The 21635-nt window shown below is 38.8% G+C and overlaps 3 protein-coding genes across 4 annotated transcripts in view; 1 reads left to right on the plus strand and 2 right to left on the minus strand.

The window, feature by feature from the left end:
* Positions 1 to 483: 483 nt before the first annotated feature.
* Positions 484 to 10237, minus strand: LOC132157992 (TCF3 fusion partner homolog). The gene is made up of 6 exons (XM_059567232.1): positions 10103 to 10237; positions 8012 to 8259; positions 7760 to 7830; positions 7117 to 7186; positions 6875 to 7012; positions 484 to 877 (listed from the first exon to the last, which is right to left on the minus strand). Exons 1-6 carry the CDS (start codon positions 10110 to 10112, stop codon positions 809 to 811), a joined length of 606 nt encoding a protein of 201 aa, XP_059423215.1. The 5' UTR covers positions 10113 to 10237; the 3' UTR covers positions 484 to 808.
* Positions 10238 to 10302: 65 nt separating this feature from the next.
* On the plus strand, positions 10303 to 20533 carry LOC132157993 (NADH dehydrogenase [ubiquinone] 1 alpha subcomplex subunit 3-like). Of its 2 annotated transcripts, XM_059567234.1 has the most exons (5): positions 10303 to 10371; positions 10788 to 10859; positions 11029 to 11106; positions 11623 to 11721; positions 20524 to 20533. In XM_059567234.1, the coding sequence occupies exons 1-4, from the start codon at positions 10362 to 10364 to the stop codon at positions 11712 to 11714; spliced, it is 252 nt and encodes an 83-aa protein (XP_059423217.1). In that variant the 5' UTR covers positions 10303 to 10361; the 3' UTR covers positions 11715 to 11721; positions 20524 to 20533. The 2 variants fall into 2 exon arrangements, with proteins under 2 accessions (XP_059423217.1, XP_059423216.1); XM_059567233.1 differs by lacking the exon at positions 20524 to 20533 and having other exon boundaries at positions 11623 to 11775.
* Positions 13421 to 21635, minus strand: part of LOC132157988 (brain-specific angiogenesis inhibitor 1-associated protein 2-like) — a 33103-nt gene continuing 24888 nt past the window's right edge. Inside the window, exons 9-15 of the mRNA XM_059567229.1 lie at positions 20474 to 20653; positions 17898 to 18210; positions 16560 to 16770; positions 15436 to 15498; positions 15157 to 15340; positions 13643 to 13683; positions 13421 to 13567 (exon numbers count right to left, since the gene is read on the minus strand). Of these exons, the coding sequence (XP_059423212.1) occupies positions 13486 to 13567; positions 13643 to 13683; positions 15157 to 15340; positions 15436 to 15498; positions 16560 to 16770; positions 17898 to 18210; positions 20474 to 20653 (1074 nt within the window). The 3' untranslated portion in view covers positions 13421 to 13485. The remainder of the gene's footprint in view (positions 13568 to 13642; positions 13684 to 15156; positions 15341 to 15435; positions 15499 to 16559; positions 16771 to 17897; positions 18211 to 20473; positions 20654 to 21635) is intronic.

Genomic DNA, 21635 nt, shown 5'->3' on the forward strand with positions numbered 1-21635 from the left:
ACAAATATTTCAAGCAGTTTGAAAAGTGAATGCAGGTCAAACTGATCGTGACACAACAGGAAGGTTTTAAAATGTTTTTTACTAATCCTACTTGAGTAATCATGAACTTCTGTAATAAAAGCGTGCTGTAGGAGCCCTGCAGCTCATTATCTTTCATCATTTTTCCAGTATTTATATTTCTGCTCTCAAATCGATCAGATACAAAATGTGAACAAAGATACGGTAAAAGCGCGCACCAAAACAAAAATACACAGTAAAAATGTATTTTTGATATTAACTTGTGTAAAATGCCGCCGAATGTTCCATGAATGTGATGTAAACAAACCAACTGTTGTATTTTAAACTGATTCAGTCTGACTCACTGAAATGAATCGCTCTCTTCAGTTCTAATGGATCTCATTGTGCAACTGGGGTTGAAATTAGAGAGGATAAAAACAATTCTTAACGCTCTTAAAACTGGAAATCATGGCAACACAAATGATCTACCCGGAGAGTCTTTAAGACACATAATGGACAAATATTTCATTACAGTCATCACATCTGTCAGCACTGATCAGTGTTAGTGGTCTGACCGTAGCGCCGCTTCAGCAGACACAGATAGACATTCATCGTCATTGGTACAGATGTGAAAAAAATAAAATTAAATAATAAAAGGCTGCAGCTCCTTTCATTAAACTGAAAAAAAAAATCCTTAATGTCCTCATCATTACAAAAGATTGACCTCAAATGCTGAAGTGTTACAATTTTTAAGAAAGCCATAATTTAGCACAAAAAGATTCATATTCATTCCTGATTGATTTGTGGCATGCTAGCGAGCCTCAGTGAGATGGTCTGGTCTGGGATCAGTGAGGACTGAAGAATCCTGCTCCGACTCCATCTGACAGGAACAACCACAACACACACTGTACATCAGGCCTCCACAAACACAAGCCTCACTCTTTACATTCACTTATTTCAGTTATGGATATTGCAGCATCTGTGCACCAATGATTCCTCGAATCATGAGGAGAGAGAGATGATGATGATGATTTAAACAGTAAGAGTTACTGGAGATGTGCATCTTTCTACAGACATGAACGTGCATGAAAATAATAAAACTGGAAGTCCTTTTCTTGGTGCCATATAGTTTTACATACATCAATAGGTCACTACAGTTTGAGGTCAGTAAGATTGTATTTTTTTAAAGGAAATAATACTTTTATATTTAGCAAAGACACTTTAAAGGGTTAGTTCATCGAAAAATGAAAATGAAGTCATTAATAACTCACCCTCATGTCGTTCCAAACCCGTGAGACCTCCGTTTATCTTCAGAACACAGTTTAAGATATTTTAGATTTAGTCTGAGAGCTCTCAGTCCCTCCATTGAAGCTGTGTGTACGGTCTACTGTCCATGTCCAGAAAGGTAAGAAAAACATCATCATAGTTGTCCATGTGACATCAGAGGCTCAGTTAGAATATTTTGAAGCATCGAAAATACATTTTGGTCCAAAAATAGTAAAAACTAAGACTTTATTCAGCATTGTCTTCTCTTCCGTGTCTGTTGTGAGCGCCAGATAATGAACGAAAGACTGACTCGTTCTCGAGTCAAGAACCGTTTCTGTCAGACCGGGTCTGATTCGAGAACCGAGGAGCTGATGATACTGCGCATGTGTGATTCAGCGTGAAGCAGACTGACACACAGAGCGTCTGAACCGAACTGATTCTTTTGGTGATTGATTCTGAACTGATTCTGTGCTAATGTTATGAGCGCGGGTAAACCGAAGGCTTGAATCTAGGGCAATCATCGCAAATGAAGTCATTAGGTAGAGCGCAAAAGAACCGGTGAACCGTTTTCTTCAACCGGTTTATTGAATCGAACTGTCCGAAAGAACTACTGGTGATCCGAAAACAGATGCAACCGGTTCTTCACTCGTGAACGAGTCAAAGTTTCGTTCCTTATCTGACTCGGCTGATTGAGCCTGAACTTTTTTTCCAGGGGTGGGGCAGCACATGCAAAGCATGCAATGACTGTCACAACTTTTACATTTGAAAGGATACTATCCATGGCAAAGTTATTGCTTTCTTTATTCAAACTGATTTTCTTTTTCATGAATATATGATTGGCCTGAAGAATGAAAGCTGTATCATACACTTGGAAAATTATGAGCTATATCATCGCTTATCGACACTAGGGGTGTGACAATACACTTAGCTAATGAGATGAGACAAAGTACAGATTCTTGGTTCACTAGAATGTGACAATATTTTAAAGGTCCCGTTCTTCGTGATCCCATGTTTTAAACTTTAGTTCACGAGTTCACGCTTACATATAATTAGCTGAGGTATGGTATGCATATTTGGCGTGCTGTCTGGGGAAGGGCTCCGAGCTCGGGAATAGCCCGAACCTAGAGTACCCCGTCTAATTATAAAGTGAACTCGAAGTGAGGAGATGGGGGATGCTGATTAACCGTCAATGGATAGAGGCAAGTCAGCGATATATATACTGTGGGATTGATTACTAGATTGTGGTCCACCTGTGTTGATTAGGCTAAGTATCTGACGCGCTCCTCCCGAACCTTGTTACTAAAACATAATTTAGTGTGTAATGTTGTTGTTAGAGTATAAATAATATCTGTAAAATTCTTAAGCTCAAAGTTCAATGCCAAGCGAGATATTTTATTTAACAGAATTCGCCTACAAAAAACGACCCGTTTGGACTACATCCCTCTAGTTCCTGCAGTAATGACGTCACTAAAACAGTTTTTTGACTAACCTCCGCCCACAGGAATACACAAACGGGGCGTGGTCTTGTTGCGCTCCGACGGAGAAGAGGAAGAGTTGCGTTTGTGTTAGGGATGCACCGATTGGGAAATTCTGGGCCGATACCGATGTTTAACATAACATCTTGGCCGATGTTTTTTCTTTTTGTTATTTATTTCTTCTTTTGTGCCACGGAAACATACAAGTCTTTCGGCTCTTGATCACACTATCCTAGAATTAGCACAAATTCAATCAGACCAATTTATGAAACAAAAACAACCTTTAATGTCACTTTCTGGTTGACATTAGTTATAACCTTATGACAAGTTCTTTACTTTTCTGAAAAATAACATTCAAAAACATTCGACTGCTAACTAATCAATGAAAAGATTGTTTCAGTACATTGCCCAACAAAATTATTGGAGTGGTTTTAGCCTGATAAACCAAAACTTACTCAATGAGATTGAATACAAACATAAATAGGGCTATCTTTCAACTTGTGTTTTTTCTCATACAGAATAAAACATTAGTGTTTCAGAACTCACAGGCTGGAACATGGGGCATCTTATAAAACAAAAACAGTACCTCCACTTCTGATCATTAATGACACATAAGTCACCTGCTGTATCTCTGGCCTACTTCTTAATAAGATGCATGGTTTTCTTTACAAAGATAAGCATCTCTGCCTTGTCACAGCAAAGCCCATTTCTCTTTTCATCCAAGACATGAGACACCGAGCTGAATAACCGCTCACTCTCGGTGCTGGTGCATGGCGCACTAAGGTATTTGCGTGCCATTTGTGCGAGTTCGGGAACATAACATCTTAAGAACTTAACTTTCTTAACATCCTCATCAAAGTAACGATTCTTGTATCTGGAGTCCAAATAGGCGGCAATGCAGAACATGGGATCGTACTGGATTTGATCGAAGCGTCTATTTACAGCCTCTAATAATGAGGTCTTTGTTGTTTTAACGCCGTGGTCTGTACGTTACAGCCTGGAGACGTGAATATGCGAGGGGTGAGTGTTTAAAGTGGCCGACGATTTTTTGGCAAATAGCCACAACATCCGTGAGGCTGCGCTGGCTAAAAACACCGTCATGAATTGCCAGTGGCAGTGTGTGCGCCATGCAGCCAAAACTAGCCAGACCACTGTCCATCATAGCTTTCGTCATATTCCTAGCATTATCTCTCACGACAGCATGCACTCTGGTTTTGCCGATTTTCCACATCTGGAACATTTTCTCAAATGCCTCCGAGATAGCAGATGCTGAGTGGGTACCTGCGAACTCCTGGGAGTGCAACATTGCCTTCACCAGATTGAAGTCCTTATCAATCCACTGTGCTGTGAGGCTAAGCATGCTCACAGGGCTTACATCTGAACTCTATATATCTGTGGTGAAACTGATTGCAGCGATGTCGCAAGCCAGTAGCTCTTGAATGTGCGTGGCCACAATGTTGTGGATTTCGGGGAGACAGACCTCGGCAAAGTGACGCCGGCTCGGCAGCGTATAGCGTGGCTCCATAAACTTTATCAGACTCCGAAAACCCACGTCCTCCACTACAGAGAAAAGCTGGTCATCTAAAGCGATGAACTCCATCACCTTGTTTGTTATTTCTTTCGCTTTGGCGCTGTCTGGAGGCAGCTGTTTGGCTTTCTCAAATGCCGTGTCAATTGAAGTGAGTCTTACCGGGGGTTTGCGCTTTCTTGGCGCTTCAATTTTCTGTTTTTGGTCAGCTTGCAGGTAATCGCCGTACACCGCCTCATGCCTGCTTTTCAAATGTCTTTGTTACGAAGTTACTGAGGACGGAGAGTGTGCGGGCGCCCTCTCCCGTCTCGGAATCTCCCCCCGCCCAAATAAAAAGAGGGTAAAAAAGTTTCTCCTGAGCACAGCGTTCATGACACACATAATCATCAGACATAGGCGAATGTCATTTTTATTTCCCGATGGCCGATGGCAGTTAACGAGGCACATATCGGCCGTTACCGATGTTCAGCCGATGCATCGGTGCATCCCTACCAGGGGCGCTGCACAAGATCCCAGGCCCTATGCATAGGCAGTCCTAATGGGCCCCCCCACTTTGAAAATATATACTCCAGACTTTTCAAGTGCCCTCTCTTCCTTTGGGGCTCTGGTAATCAGTACTGGTTTTACCCCCAGTCCGGCGCCCCTGATCCCTAGTTTGTGTTTGTCGCCGAAACGCTGTTATTTTCATCTCGGAGTCCAATCATCTTTGTTTGGGCTTCCCAGGGACGCTGTACTTAGAGATCAGTGGTTACAATTTATGTTTAACTCGGTTCCCGAAAATTATAATCCACATGTAAAACTATGTGCACCACATTTTGCTGAGGACATCTTCCTCAATCTCAATCCGTTTAATGCCGGATTCGCACAAAGATTATTCCTGAAAGATGGAGCAGTTCCCTCTTTGTCTGGAAAAGGCGTTGTTTATGGACCACAACCAGTATGTGTATTTTATTATTTAAGTTGGTGCGTTTAACAGTTTCTGTAACTTATTACACAAAGGGCAACGCTGTTTAGCTTTGTTAACTAGATGTTAGGGCTGTGCAAAAAAATCTAATGCGATTTTCATGCGCATCTCGTCAGTAAAAACGCTCCTGTGATTATAAGTACGTCTCCAGCACATGCTCCTGCCCACTTGCTTCTCAAAACTACTCCAATCGCGCGTTTCCAGGAGGGCAGTGTGCGCTCAGCTGGTGTCGAATCACAACACAGGAACCGCTGGCCCAATCAGAACTCGTTATGTATTTCTGAAGGAGGGACTTAATAGAACAAGGAAGTCATCAGCCCGTTTTTAAGACATCTAGTTATATACAGATAGGTGAATTGTGTGAAAAATACTGTGTTTTTACACTCGAAACATGAACACATGTTATATTGCACACAGTAAACACAATCAAAGCTTCAAAAAAAGCACGAAAAACGGGACCTTTAATACTGTTTTAAAGAAGTTTTCAATCAAATGTTTGCCTTTTTATTACAAAAATTTATTTTGACAAACATTTATTTTGAAATCGCGATGTACATATTTAGACATAGGTTGATATATCTGCTGTGAGATAATGCACACTGTTTTTCCAGATTACGTTAAGCAATTAAAATTCACAGCGTATACAGAGGAAGAGTTTAGCCCCTTTCACACATACAGTCTTTACTGGTAAAGTTACCATTAATAGATCATGTGTGAACAGGACCTTTTCAGAAATCCCGGTAAATATGTTCTGGCAATCATATCATTCTTATGGAGATGACATGATTACTCTGAGCTGTTTACAAAGCTCTGCTGCTTTATAATGAGCTTTTCTTGTAAATACGCGCTAGATGGGTATATTTTTACCATTTTGCCTCACAGCTTTTTGTCGTGCTTCTCCATTCATCAGACAGAGCTGCGACTCTGCAATTGAATACTATTATTAAGTTATCAGCTTAATTTTTTTGTGGATTAATATTTTTGGACCAAAATGTATTTTCGATGCTTCAACAAATTCTAACTGAGCCTCTGATGTCACATGGACTACTTTGAAGATGTTTTTCTTACCTTTCTGGACATGGACAGTAGACCGTACACACAGCTTCAATGGAGGGACTGAGAGCTCTCAGACTTAATCTAAAATATCTTAAACTGTGTGCAGAAGATAATCGGAGGTCTTACTGGTTTGGAACGACATTAGGGTGAGTTATTAATGACATAATTTTCCTTTTTGGGTGAACTAACCATTTAAATAATCAAAAGTGACAGTCAAGATGTTTATAATGTTGCAATAGATTTCACAGATTCATCTGTGAATACTGAAGTATAAAATGCATTACAGTTTCCGCAAAAATATGAATGTTTTCAGCATTGATAATAATCAGAGATGTTTCTCAGGCAGTATATTAGAATGATTTTTGAAGATCATGGGACGCTGAAGACTGGAGGAATGATGATGAAATTTGTTTTAACATAGATTCACACAGAAAACACTTGTTTTTAATTTCATTACTGTTTTTGATCAAATAAATGCAGCCTTTGCTTCTTTCAGAAACAACCTCACCGACCCCAAACGCTTGAGCAGTAGTGTCAGATGTGTCACGGGTTTCTGTTCTTTGTGTTGATGTCGTGTGTGTCTCGTACCGGTGCGTCTCTCCTTCTGTCCTTTGGGACCCGGTGTCTCTTTTTCTTCGGTCCAGCCGCTGACGGATGAGGAAGCGTTGGAGAAGAGCTTTCTTCATCAGCACCAACATCTGGATCTAAACCTGCCTTCCCCTCATCCTGTGTGAACACATCGAGTGTTTAATGTGATCAGATCAAACAGATTCATTACTACTGAAGATCAGAAGTGACAGCTTGAGCTGTGGATCATCAGTGTGTGTCACCTCCAGCGTGAAGGTGAGCTGCGCCGTCCTGTAATCATCTCCATACGAGTCCAGAGTCTTCATCAGAAACCTGACACACACACACACACACACACACACACACACACACAGATGTTAGACACACAGTATCAAATGTACCAATCCTGGACCACAAAACCATTTTTCAAAGTTTAGAATTAGACCTCATCTGAAAGCTGAATAAATAAGCTTTACATTGATGTATGGTTTGTTAGGATCTGACGATATTTGGCCGAGATACAGAAAGAGAGTCCAAACAGTTGATGAAAACATCACAATAATCCACGATCTGTTTCATCTTTTGTCTTTTTCCAGGTGTTCACTGATGGACTGGAGTGCTGTGGATTATTGTGATGTTTTTATCATCTGTTTGGACTCTCATTCTGACGGCACCCATTCACTGTAGAGCATCCATTGATGAGACACTGATGCAATGCTACATTTCTACAAACCTGATGAAGAAACAAACTCACATATATCTCAGATGGCCTGTGAGTGAGCACATTTACAGCTATTTTTCATTTTTGGGTGAACTATTTTTTTAAAACAATAGAAAAGTGAATCCTCAGTAGCAGTCAGACTCATGATGCTTTAGTAATATGTGCCAGTGTTTCTGTGCACGCACCTTCTCTCTTTCCTCAGTCGGCGTGTCAGTCTCTGCACCTGGTGGAGCCGTCCCACAATCTTCTCATTTACCTGAGAACACGTTCATGTGACATTCAGTCAAGAAGCCTTTACAAGCATCCTGTGCTCATCTTCGTGCTGTGCATCTCATCTTTACAAAATGTGAAGTTTTGAAGAATATCCTGGCCACTCTTTTCCCATTTCAGATTAAAAAAAAAACTCAGCTTTTAGTTTTTCATGGAAGAACGTTCACCTGCTCAATCTCTTTGCACCTCTTGCTGAGAGCGTGATACTTGCTTTGGTCCATCTCTCTCCTCTCATCGTCCTGGTCTTGTGCGGGGCCCGACGGGACCTCATCGTCCCCCAAGAGCTCAGTGCCACCGGGGCCCAGCTCCACGCCCCCCGGCTCCAGCTCCGCTTCCAGGAAGTGACCACCGAACAGAGGAGGAAGAGCCAGCCCCGAGAAGTCCTCCATCATCTGGAGCACACACACACACACAGGTGTCAGACACACACATAGATGCTGGGACTCACATCAGACACAAAGAGCTGTCAGCAGAACTTAGCTGCTTAGAGTTAATATAAATGCATATCACTTTACATGTACAGGTCATATAAATAGAATATCATCAAAAAGTTGATTTATTTCACAAATTCTATTCAAAAAGTGAAACTTGTATATTATATTAATTCATTAAACACAGACAGATATATTACAGATGTTTATTTCTTTTAATTTTGATGACTGTAACTGACAGCTAAGGAAAATCCCAAATTCAGTATCTCAGAAAATTAGAATATAACTTAAGACCAGTACAAAGAAAGGACTTTTAGAAACCTTAGCCAACTAAAAAGTATAAAAATGAAAAGTATGAGCATGTACAGCACTCAATACTTAGTTGGGGCTCCTTTTGCCTGAATTACTGCAGCAATGCGGCGTGGCATGGAGTCGATCAGTCTGTGGCACTGCTCAGGGGTTATGAGAGCCCAGGTTGCTCTGATAGTGGCCTTCAGCTCTTCTGCATTCTTGGGTCTGGCATATCAATATCTTCCTCTTCACAATACACCATAGATTTTCTATGGTCAGGCGAGTTTGCTGGCCAATTATGAACAGGGATACCATCTTCCTTAAACCAGGTACTGGTAGCTTTGGCACTGTTTACAGGTGCCAAGTGAAAATGAAATCTGCATCTCCATAAAGTTGGTCAGCAGCAGGAAGCATGAAGTGCTCTTAAACTTCCTGGTATACGGCTGTGTTGACCTTGGACCTCAGAAAACACTGTGGACCAACACCAGCAGATGACATGGCACCCAAACCATCTCTGACGGTGGAAACTTTACACTGGACCTCAAGCAATGTGGATTGTGTGCCTCTCCTCTCTTCCTCCAGACTCTGGGACCCTGATTTCCAAAGGAAATGCAAAATTCACTTTCATCAGAGAACATAACTTTGGACCACTCAGCAGCAGTCCAGTCCTTTTTGAAGAGAGACGCTTCTGACGCGGTCTGTTGTTCAAGATTGGCTGGACACAAGGAGTGCGACAGCTGGAACCCATGTCTTGCATACGTCTGTGCATAGTGGTTCTTGAAGCACTGACTCCAGCTGCAGTCCACTCTTTGTGAATCTCCCCCACATTTTTGAATGGGTTTTGTTTCACAATCCTCTCCAGGGTGCAGTTATTCCTATTGCTTGTACACTTTTTTCTACCACATCTTTTCCTTCCCTTCGTCTCTCTATTAACGTGCTTGGACACAGAGCTCTGTGAACAGCCAGCCTCTTTTGCAATGACCTTTTGTGTCTTGCCCTCCTTGTGCAAGGTGTCAATGGTCGTCTTTTGGACAACTGTCAAGTCAGCAGTCTTCCCCATGATTGTGTAGCCTACAGAACTAGACTGAGAGACCATTTAAAGGCCTTTGCAGGTGTTTTGAGTTAATTAGCTGATTCACCAGGTGTTCACAAGATTCAAATTTTCTGAGATACTGAATTTGGGATTTTCTTTAGTTGTCAGTTATAAACATTAAAAATTAAAAGATAGAAACATTTGAAATATATCAGTCTGTGTGTAATTAATGAATATAATATACAGGTTTCAATTTTGAAGGGAATTAGTGAAATAAATCAACTTTTTATTGATATTCTAATTACATGACCAGCACCTGTAAAGATGTTAACAATCTTACTGATTAAACACAAACTAATCATACTTTCTATGAGCTCATAAGGAGCGTTTCTGTTCTGCAATATCAATATGAATATGCTAGTATGATTTCCATGCTTAAAATACTCGTTTTTAACAACGATTTGAATTAAACAGTTACTTACCTTTAGTTAATTATTGCAAAGAGCCATACATGATTCACTCAGTTTATTATAATTCCCGTAGGTATGTTTTCTACTCTTCATCAGTTCCCTCTATACATAATTTAAACGATACATCCGACAAAATCAAGAATTAGCCCGTTTCAAATGATAAAATCAAAGTAAGCCTTCGAAACAACGAGACGCGTTTTAAATACGTCACTGACCGTTCAGCCAATCCACAGCGAATGCGTCACCAACATACATTTCCCATGATCCTCGAGACAGGACTACAGAAGCAAACATGGCGGCCAGTGAGTATATTTTTGCCTGTTAGCTGCTTGAAATACGTTGTGTTTTATTTTATGTGTACTCTATCGTATTTACAAAAATAGAATAAAATTGCTATTGCAGTATATTCGTGTACTAAAAATAATGATTGTATTATGTGCGAATACGAGAATGACCTTGGTCTTAAACTAGCTGTCGATGGCTGTTCTCTGCTTTAAACATGACTATATGAGAACTTATTGAAGGACTTTATTTGCTTAACAGAATTAGGGCAGGAACTACCATGACTTGTTTTCCACGTGTGACATGGTATGCTAAGAATACACGGCGGTAAATCATTACTGCTGTGAAATATGATCAAGAACCATGGTCTTACCATCATAGATCATATATGATGTGAGAGTCGAGCTCTGTGATCAGACTCTGTGTGTTTGTGTAGTTGGCAGGTTTGTGAAGAACGCGTGGAATAAAGAGCCAGTGATCACACTGTCCTGCGGAATCGGGCTTCTGGGTGACTGACACATTAATGCTCATCATCACATTATGATCTTCATCTCTCTGCTTTATCAATCTAACATCTATCTATCTGTCTATCTGTCTGTCTGTCTGTCTAATCTAATCTAATCTAATCTAATCTAATCTAATCTAATCTAATCTAATCTATACATGTTGTGTTTCAGCTTGTGTTCTGCCGGCTTTGAGCCCTTTAACAAAATACACAGGAATGATGAACCAAGCTGTTCCATACAATTATCCAGGTATATGATACTTATGCAATGTTTTTTTTTTTTGAAATAGTTCATAAAAAAAAAAAAGAATGATTTTCATGATATTCATTTTTTTAGATGCACCTGTATAATATACATGTATATCTTTGAGATACTATTAGTTTTTATTATTTAGAATTGTCCTTTTTTATATTTTAATTTTAACGTTGTTGTTGTTTTTGTCATTTTTATTTTATTTTTTAATAGTTTATATAAATTTTATTTCAGTTATAGTTATTTTAGTACATAAAGCTAAACTAAATTAAAATGTTGCTTTGGAAACTACCTGAAATATAAGGTTTTGTATTTGTGTTTTATTTCTGTGAACATTTAAAAATGTCAAAAAATATCAAAAATGTTTATTTTATTTATTTAGTGGTTTTGTATTGCTGTATGTCCAGGTCATTCTCAGAGGTTAATATTGAATGGCTTAAGCTCGATCCTGAATCTGTGTTCAGCTGGATGAAGTGTTTGAGTTGATCTTGTGAATCCCGTTGATCTCTTCAGTCCCAGTTCGAGACGATGGACACCAGTCGGACGTTCCCGCACATCCCTGTGACCCGCAGGGGAGAAACCTGCGATGGCTGAAAGACCTGTGAAAGTCCTGTACAGACACTCACCTCTACTTCTGTCTCAATAAAACATCTTTATTTACCTATACTCCTTTTTTTTATTTGATATTGTAGATTATTTCAGTCTTTCACACAATAGACTTGCCATGAACACCAGTCATATCTTTTATTCTGCTACGGTTTTGTAACATTCACTGGTTTTTCTGGGATGTTTAGTAACAGTACAATGTGAGCAGAGACTAAACTCACACACTAATACAGACGAACATGCAGCGGCGGCCAAAAGTCTGAGACGCGCTTCATTTCAACTGAAACACAATGTCTAGGATTCGAATGAATTTAACACAAGAGAAATTATCATTAATCAAGTGGACAGGTGCAGCTAAAAAAATAGAATAGCATGGAAAAACTAACTTTCTTATATTCCAGATTCATTGCACACAAACTTAAATTTTATTACATTTTTTAAATTATGAAAAATTGAATATTTTAATTTTTTGAGATAATGCATTTTTACATTTCCTAAACTGTATGTAATAACCATAAGAATTAAAGCAAGGTGTAAAAAAAAATAAAAATTATTCAATATAAATAAGAAATATTTCAGTTTGTGTGCAATGAATCTAGAATATAAGAATGTTTGCTTTTTTATTACAAAAACTAAAGGACTTTTCTGCGATATTCTAGTTTTGGAGATGCACCTGTAGAAGTGCTCAGATGATGATGAGAACATGAGCAAATATCAAATCCATGTTTGTTTTATTACTGTATGAGATATATATATATATATATATTAAATGTTCTCAGACTTTTGGGCTCACTGTATTACACTATACGATTAAATTTGCATATATAAGGCTGGATATTAATCTTTTAGCATTATGCAATTAAATATATCGTTATAATAGAAAAAGTGAATAAATGAAGGTATCAGAACAAACTGACCCTGGAGTGAAGAAATAATTAAAACATGCGTAAACAAAGGTCTCTCCATTAATAACTGGTGAGATTGGTTTCAGTGTAAAATAAACGAGTTTTAAGAAACACAGTAACACAGAAACTCAAGAGTAAATGAATCATTTTCTTCAGGTTAATTTCAAACCAATGACATAAACATCTTTAACTAAGTCTTCAGGCCCAAAATAATGGTAAAAAAGGTCATTTCCAGCCACAGACACGTCCTCCAGCACATCTACACTTTCCAGAGCCTTCTGTCACATCTCAAGCGTTCGCTTCACAGATCTGGGCTTGAACCAAATACACCAGAGGCTCTTCACATCACACCTGTCCTCCTGTATATAATCACACGTTCAGTTTACCTGCTCCTCCCAGAATGCTCTGGGATACCTTGTCTTCATTCAATATTACAAATCAAATAAAAGTTTTAGTATCTTATCATACGATCTTATTTTGCGTGTGAAGTACACTTATGACACGAGTGAGTAAATAACCACAGAATTTACATTTACAAAATTTGATTAAGATATTTCACGAAACTACATTGTGAATCAAATATCAGTTACCAGAAAACATCTACGTTTGGTCATACTTCATTTCTAATCGACGGTTTCATTGTAGAAGAAACTGTTGTCATGATGTGGAATCAAATGTTAAAGGTCAGTTTTATGATGTGCGCCCACACAAAGACCTTGAAATATTTCATTTTTCTGATAATGTAATATATAAAGAGAATACACATTTGATCAGCTGAATCCTAAATGCTCTTAATTCTCTCATAATGGTTTTGTGTGTACTGGGCTGTTCCTGAAGCTTTAACAGGAGCATGTGCGGCTGTCAATCAAAGGCTCTGCTGTATCAGAGGGGCGGAGCGGTCGTTGGTCACCGTCTTCTTGAGCCGAATGTGAGCGAACGGGTTGATCCTGTGAAGAGCGGAGGGTTAGATGATTTAACCCATCAGACACAGAGCTGTTGTGGACACAGGTGACCGTCTTTACCTGCTGGGTGGTGGAGGTGGAGAGGTGAAGTCAGTCGACATCTGAGGAACAGAAACATACAGGAATATAAAACTACACAATGAAAGAGAGAAAAGACATGTTCTAAGACATGTGCATCCTGGGGTTTCATGCATTGCTCAGTTTTGGTTTTGCTTTGTCTTTATTCAGATTATTGAAACTAAACACCCAGAGTACATATTTAAAGGCACAGCTCATCCAAAAATGAAAATTCTGTCATCGTTTGCTCCACACCTGTATGAATTTCTTTCAGCTGTTGGAACAGTTGACGGTAGCCATTGACTTCCACAGTATGGTAAAAAATGTATGTATTTTCAATGGCTACCGTCGTGGGAAGTGGGGTGCAGCACCCCCTGTTTTTATTCTGTGGGCAACTTTAACTGTTGGAAATAATAATAATACAAAACAAAAAAATCGGATTGTCTATTTACATTAAGTGCAAATCGCCTTGGCACCCATCAGCGTGTGATTGGGCTAGTCAACATCACAAAAGACGATCATCAATCATCAGATTCAGATTCAGCTCTTTTTTACTTTTTTTCTCCCTTTTCTAATTTCAAATCACATAAGAAAAGCATTTATTAACAATTATGGAAATAATCCAAAAGTTAAAATAATGTATCAGTTATGGTTAGTGTAGGTCTAGGCCTTTTGTTCCAATTAGGTGGCATCCATTTAATAATTAGATTTTTACACATTTTTTCCTAATTATTTTACAATGTATTACAATGCTGAGGTGAGATAAATATGCCAATTTCACTTAGTGTGAATAGGCTCTATCGTGCGAGCCCCGTACTCTTGAACTATCTCTTGTTCACCTGTAGTGTGTTTTGTCTTAAAGGAAAAGTTCATCCAAAAATGGGAATTTGCTGAAACTTTAAATGAAAATGTCTTCACTCTCAGGTCGTCCCAGATTATGATGAGTTTGATTCTTCAGGTTTGGAGAAATGTAGCATTGCATCAGTGTCTCATCAATGGATGCTCTGCAGTGAATGGGTGCCGTCAGAATTAAGACGCTTTTGACTCAAATACGAGTCTATAATCCATAATAACACTTCCTCCAGTGAAAAGTGTTCTGGTCTGAATCAGGAGAGAAATCTGCACAGATCAACAGCTCTAAACAAATCTGTGAGAGACAACAGGACATGCACTTTTTCACTGGAGGAAGTGTTATTATGGATTATAGACTTAATGTATATAACATCTTAATGCTGGATTTGTTTCATCTTTTGTCTTCTCCAGATGTTCACTGATGGACTGGAGTGCTGTGGATTATTGTGATGCTTTTATCAGTTGTTTGGACTCTCATTCTGACGGCACCCATTCACTGCAGAGCATCCATTGATGAGACACTGATGCAATGCTACATTTCTACAAACCTGATGAAGAAACAAAGTTGGATAGCCTGAGAGTGAAGATATTTTCCGCTAGTTTTCATTTCGTTCAAAGAGCACTAGAGTCACAGTGACAGTCATGGTGAAGGTGGTTTCTCTGACCCTCGTTCTGCTGCTCTCGGGGTTCATCATGCTGTAGGGTCGCGGTCTGAAGGTGCTGATGCGCTGGGATATAACGCTGGTCTCGTCCTCAGAGTCAGGACTGACCTGCAGCGTCTGACCCGCGGGGGGAAGCCTGTCCAGCTGTCCCATACTGCTGCTGTTCACCTTCGACAGGACCGGAGGACTGCAGCCGTGACCACAGACACAGAGAAGAAGAGAGAGGAGTGATGGGAACACATGCCTTCTGAGACAGCAGCAAGATATCACTGCACTACAGACCTGAGCTCCTGTCCGGGAGAGCCGGGGAAAGGCTGAGTGAAGGAGAAGGGAAACCAGCCTTTTCTATGAAGGAGAGATCAGAACATAAGCATGACAATAAACCAGCATCACCACCATACACATCATCAACACTACGCTCTTAAAAGGCCTGCTCACACAAGACTGAAAAAAACTACTGATGAATACAAACCAGATGAAGTCAATAATATGTAATATAGATAATATAAGAGTGCACTGTACTTCAGACGCATGATCCCAACGCTCACACTTAATGTCAGCAGCATTGTTATCACTGACAAAAACTGAACCTATTAACCCATGTCATTCATTTAAATAAAACAGAAACAAAATCATATACCGATTACAACTTATTTTATCTCAGCTACCCAAGAAACATTGCTAATTTTCATTTAATTTTAAATTGATATTCTTATTTTATTTGAATCTATTTTAATCTTGGTTGAATCTTTGGTCTTTTTTATATTTCTATTAAGCTTTTTTCTAATTTTAGTACTTATTTTATTTCAGTTAGTGGCCAAAGCAACATTTAAAATTTTCATTTAAAAATACTTAAATTACTGAAATTAAAGATAAAATAAACATTCCTAAAAACATTAAAAAAAACTAATAAAAACAACAAAATACAACAAAATGGCCAATAAATAAAATATAAATATTCCTTAACTGTGATTAAAATTACTTTAAATAATAAATGACTAAAACTAAAATACAAATGAATAAAAACTATTTAAAAATAAGTGCTGGAAAAGTTGGACAAAACAAATGTAACAAAATAAAATAAAACTGAAAATATAAAAATACAAATAATTTCAGAATATAACTAAATACTATATTAGTATATTAATAATACGAAGATAAGTCTCATCTCTGGTGTGAGTAGGTCCACACGAATGCTCAGTTTTGAAGAGCTTTACTCTTGGAGGGAACAGGTTTTTAACTTGCGTTGAACAAAAGGAAAATCTCGTTTTATGCCATTGTAAAACCACCATACAGTATAAGCCTTGTTCTAGGAACAGGCTCCAGTTCTGCGCTACAATTCAGCATGAAAATGTCATATAGCTAGTGTTAAACTGTCCCTGACTGAAAGGCTGATGGTCAGATACCGTCCCGTGCGCTCGTTCTGGCCGTAGTGCCAGCCGTCTCTGGGCTCACTGATCAGCAGGGACAGAGCGTCTCCAGGCAGGAAGGACAGCAGGCATGAGCTTCCTCCTCGGTCTCCGGGCTTCTGTCCCTCGCAGGAGTCTGGGGAGTGAGGGAACAGAGCCTCCACACGGGACGGAGCACAGAGAGGGAGCACACGGGGGAGAGTCCAGCCTGAACCAGCACAACCACCACATACAGTTAAACCACACACAAGAAGGAGAGCACAGGAAAACAGACACTAAAACTAAATCTTCACACGGCAATCTTAGTTCATGTCTGTCAAACTCAACACCAAAAAGACCAAACACACCATAAAAGTGCCATAATGCTTTTGGAATTATAACTTGGACCTCTGTTGTTCCACAGAAAGATACGGTGAAACAGTGTTGTTATTGTTCTATTTATAATTATATGCATCTAAAATTGTTCTATCACCTTGACAACCAATCTAAATGAAATACTTTAAGTAAATTAAGCTTAAAAGTACTCAAATTACTCAAACTAAAAAGATAAATAGTAAAAAAAAAAAAAAAAAAAAGCTAAATGGAAATAAGAAAAAAATACTAAAACTTAAACTAAAAATTTAAATGAAAACTAAAAATTATTTCATTTAAAAATAAAACCTAATTAAAAATATTGATAAATACTATAATAGTATAAATAAATGTGTAAAAGATGACACACACACACTCTCCCACACACACACACACACACACACACACACTCACACACACACACACACACACACACACACACACTCACACACACTCACACACACACTCACACTCACACACACACACACACACACACACTCACACTCACACTCACACTCACACACACACACACACACACACACTCACACACTCACACACTCACACACACACACACACACACACACTCACACACTCACACACTCACACACACACACACACTCACACACACACTCACACTCACACACACACACACTCACACTCACACACTCACACTCACACTCACACACACACACTCACACACACACTCACACACACACACACACACACACACACACTCACACTCACACTCACACACACACACTCACACACACACACACACTCACACTCACACACACACACACTCACACACTCACACACTCACACACACACACACACACACACACACACACACACTCACACACACACACACACTCACACACTCACACACTCACACACTCACACACACACACACTCACACACTCACACACTCACACACACACACACACACACTCACACACACACACTCACACTCACACACACACACACCCATGAGTCCCTGGCGAGTGTCGCTGGACTGTCTCCTGGGCAGAGGCAGTGTGGAGGTGGAGTAGAGGTCAGGAGCAGCAGGACAGCTGGACAGCGCTCGGGTCAGAGGGGCGCTGTGGGTGGAGCTGGGGGTGTGGCTAACAGTGGGAGGGGACTGACACCCAGACACGCCCACTGCTGGCTGGGAGTGGGCGGTGCTGGCTGAAGAGCTGGAGTGGGTGTGTCCATTACTAGAGGGGTTCTGCTGCTGCGGAGGAGGACGACTGCTGCTGTCACCGTTCAACAGAGGAGGGACTTCCTGTACAGAAAGCCTCTGAGAGAGCAGACACAAATCAACCACCGTTAGTTCTACATCTAACTGAGAATTAGTTCTATATCTAATTGAAGTTATTTGGGAATTCGGCATTGATGTTATAAGAAATGATTTTTCTGTAGCTTTCTTTATTAATATTGATTAAAAGAACACATGGAAAATGAGATTCAAATTTTGTATTGATAACAGAATTGTGTCCAAATACTTCATAAGATTTATCCAGTTGAGCATGTTTTAGAAAGAATTAGGTTGAACATCTGAAATGTGTGGATTTGTTTTATCATATTGTATAGGTGCATCTAAAAAAAAAGAATTTTGAGGAAAAGTTCTTTTTTTTTGTAACTTATTTCAAAAAGTAAAACTTTCATATTCATTTAAGATTCATTACATGTAAAGTAAAACAGCTCACTTTTTTGATGATTAGAGCTTACAGCTCATGGAAGTCAAACTCCATTTGAGTTTAATTAAATTATCATCCCTACATTATAAATTGCGGGTATCTCTTGTTTTTTTTTTTTGAAGAATGCTTACTTGGCAATGGTCCAGAAGATGATCACTGACACTGACAAAGAGTAAATCACAGAAGATCATTACTTCACAGAGTGCTGTATCAAAGCATATCCAATGCAAAGTTGACTGGAAGGAAGAAATTGGGTGGGAAAAGGTGCATATGCAACAGAGATGACCATGTGATCGAGAATACTGTCAATCAAAGCCGATTCAAGAACATGGGAGAGCTTCACAAGAAGTGGACTGAAGACGGAGTCAGCGCATCAAGAGTCAGAGCTCAGACGTCTTCAGGAAAAGTGCTACAGCTGTCACATTCATAGAACAGAGCCACTCCTGAACCAGAAAAAAACCTCAGAAACATTTCACCTGGGTGAGGAGAAAAAGAACTGGACTGTTGCTCAGTGCTCCACAGTCCTCTTTTCAGATGAAAGTAAATTTAGCATTTCATTTGTAAATCAAGGTCTGGAGTCTGGAGGAAGACTGGAGAGGCACAGAATCCAAGCTGCTTGAAGTCCAAGCTTTATGGAGATGCTGATTTCATTTTGCAGCAGGACTTTCACCTGCCCACAGTGAAAAAAACACTTCCAGTGATATTACTGTGCTTGTTTGGCCAGCCAACATGCCTGACCTAAGGCCCATATGGAATCTATGGGATATTTTGAAGAGAAAGATGAGAAACAGTGGATCTGAGCTGAAGCTCAATAGTGTCTCAGCAGAGCCACAGGAGGATCGCTTCATGCCACACTGCACTGATGCTGAAGGAGCCTCAAGAATTGAGCGCAGAAATCTACTTTCTTTAAAGGACTTGAGCTTTTCATTTTGCAGATTCTTATATATATATATATATATATTTTTTTTTTTTTTTTTTGATCTTAGGAAATATCCTAATATTTTGAGATACTTGATTTTTGACTTTCATGAGCTGTAATCTCTAATCATCAAAATTAAAAATTGAAAATTATATATAAAACTTGAAACCATGTAATAAATGTTATAATGAAATGAAATAATGAAATATATAGAGGAATATCAATATTTACACATTTCATTTAAAAATAATTTATTTGAATCTAAGATATGTCTTAATAGTGACACTGTAAATTCAGATTAAATGAATTCACTATAGGTTTTAATGAATACCTACGAAATATACATTTAACTTAGGAAATTACTGAATAATAACCCAAACGAATTACTAAGTATTAAATTTAAAAGTAATAACACTACTACCAACATGCCACAAGTCCGGAGTCTAATTTTTGCTTTTTTCTTCAAAATGAAAACAATATTTGGTAACTCTTTATTTTAGGGTCTCTTAACTAGTTATTTATTAGGATGCATATCACTAGAATATTAGCCATGTATTAGTACTAAATAAGCACATAATGCCTTATTTTACATGACCTACAGTACATCCCTAATCCTACCCAATACCTAAACTTTACAACTACCTTACTAACTATTAATAAGCAGCAAATTAGGAATTTATTGAGGGAGAAGTCGTAGTTAACAGTGAACAAGTGTTCCCTATTCTACTCCACAAATCCATCATGAACAGACATAAAACACTTTGATATTTAACTTGAGCTTAGCCATTTATTAAATGCATTGAAATAAGTAATGTCCCTATTATTTCACTTAAAAATCTAAATGAAAATTATAGTATATTTTACATAACATGAATCCTATTGTATGACCATTATGTTCAGAATTTTTTTTTGGATTGTGACAATGTGAAATGCATGTGTTAAACCTGTTCTGTGGGTTGAGTGATGCCCAGTTTGGCGTTGCGCAGGACCTCGGCGAGTCCTGCTCCTCCAGAGCTCTGGGGGGCGGTGTGACGCAGCAGGTTCAGCGCTCGCTCCGGGAGCTTGGTTGGCTGAGCACATGACTGCTGCCACGATGACAACTTCTGAGACAACAGCTCTCTCACCTACCAAACACAATCAGATCTTTAGACTGCTGATGGCTTTACTGTACACCCATCTTACTTTAATAACTACTCAAGTGCTCAAGTCTCTTCAGCTCAGCAGTCGTTCATATAATCAACTAATTTCAAACGCTGCATACACGATTGTTGGCATGGATGCAAAATGACATTATGCTGATTCTTAAATGTAAAATGTCTAGCGAGTGGAGCTACAAGCTTGTTCAGTTTTATGTGAAACAGATAAATCTGGCAACATTTTATTAGACCAAAAAGTCCATCTATTGTTTATTTACCACCTGCACTAAACCCGACCTTATACAAGCTTTACCTTGCAAATTGAAGAAGTTTACAAATCATTTATATATATATGTCTTCTTTTGTAATTAAGCTAGCCAAGTGGCTTCAGAACAGCATCAGGCTGACTAATTATTTACTTAAGTTGTGAAGGGGTTAAATTAACTAGTTATAGATATAACCTATAAGGGCTGTAGGTTAACTTGTTTTTCACTGGTGCTACAGAGATTAAACGTTTTGTAGCACAGGCCAAAAAGAACAAAACATCTATTATCGTGTCTGAAAACAATCACAAGTACTGGAGTTCATCACTTAAACAGGCACTGATGTTCCACACAAAACACAAAGAATACAAACCATCACAAAAATCGCTTTTAGACAGTTTATTTTCTTATTTGCTAAAAATGGAAGAGTGCAGGTGCAGGTAGATTATTTAGCAGTAACATTCAAGAATTTGAATGAACAAATATTAAAATAAAACACTTTATACATCAATTAAACCAGTTTTAAAGCAACTGTAATAAAGTGCATCAATCTAGAGCAGTGAGAGATTTTTCTGTTTGGTTTTATTTACATTAAAGGAATAGTTTACCCAAAAATCTGCCTGTCAATTCTGTCAAAGTGTTTTATTTTTATACCATCATTTACCCTCAAGTTGTTTTAAACCTGAATTAGGTTATTTCTTCTGTTA

The sequence above is a fragment of the Carassius carassius genome, chromosome 15, assembly GCF_963082965.1.
Source record: "Carassius carassius chromosome 15, fCarCar2.1, whole genome shotgun sequence".
NCBI classification, from domain to species: Eukaryota; Metazoa; Chordata; class Actinopteri; order Cypriniformes; family Cyprinidae; genus Carassius; species Carassius carassius.

Bases quoted from the DNA above. Each gene is read 5' to 3' on its own strand.
- LOC132157992 (XM_059567232.1), bottom strand. The intron at 7,187-7,759 runs GTGCGTGCACAG...TGTGTGTGTCAG, and splicing joins CGACTGAGGAAAGAGAGAAG to GTTTCTGATGAAGACTCTGG. The intron at 7,013-7,116 runs GTGACACACACT...GTGTTCACACAG, and splicing joins AGCTCACCTTCACGCTGGAG to GATGAGGGGAAGGCAGGTTT.
- LOC132157993 (XM_059567234.1), top strand. The intron at 10,860-11,028 runs GTGACTGACACA...GTTGTGTTTCAG, and splicing joins CTGCGGAATCGGGCTTCTGG to CTTGTGTTCTGCCGGCTTTG. The intron at 11,107-11,622 runs GTATATGATACT...TGATCTCTTCAG, and splicing joins TGTTCCATACAATTATCCAG to TCCCAGTTCGAGACGATGGA.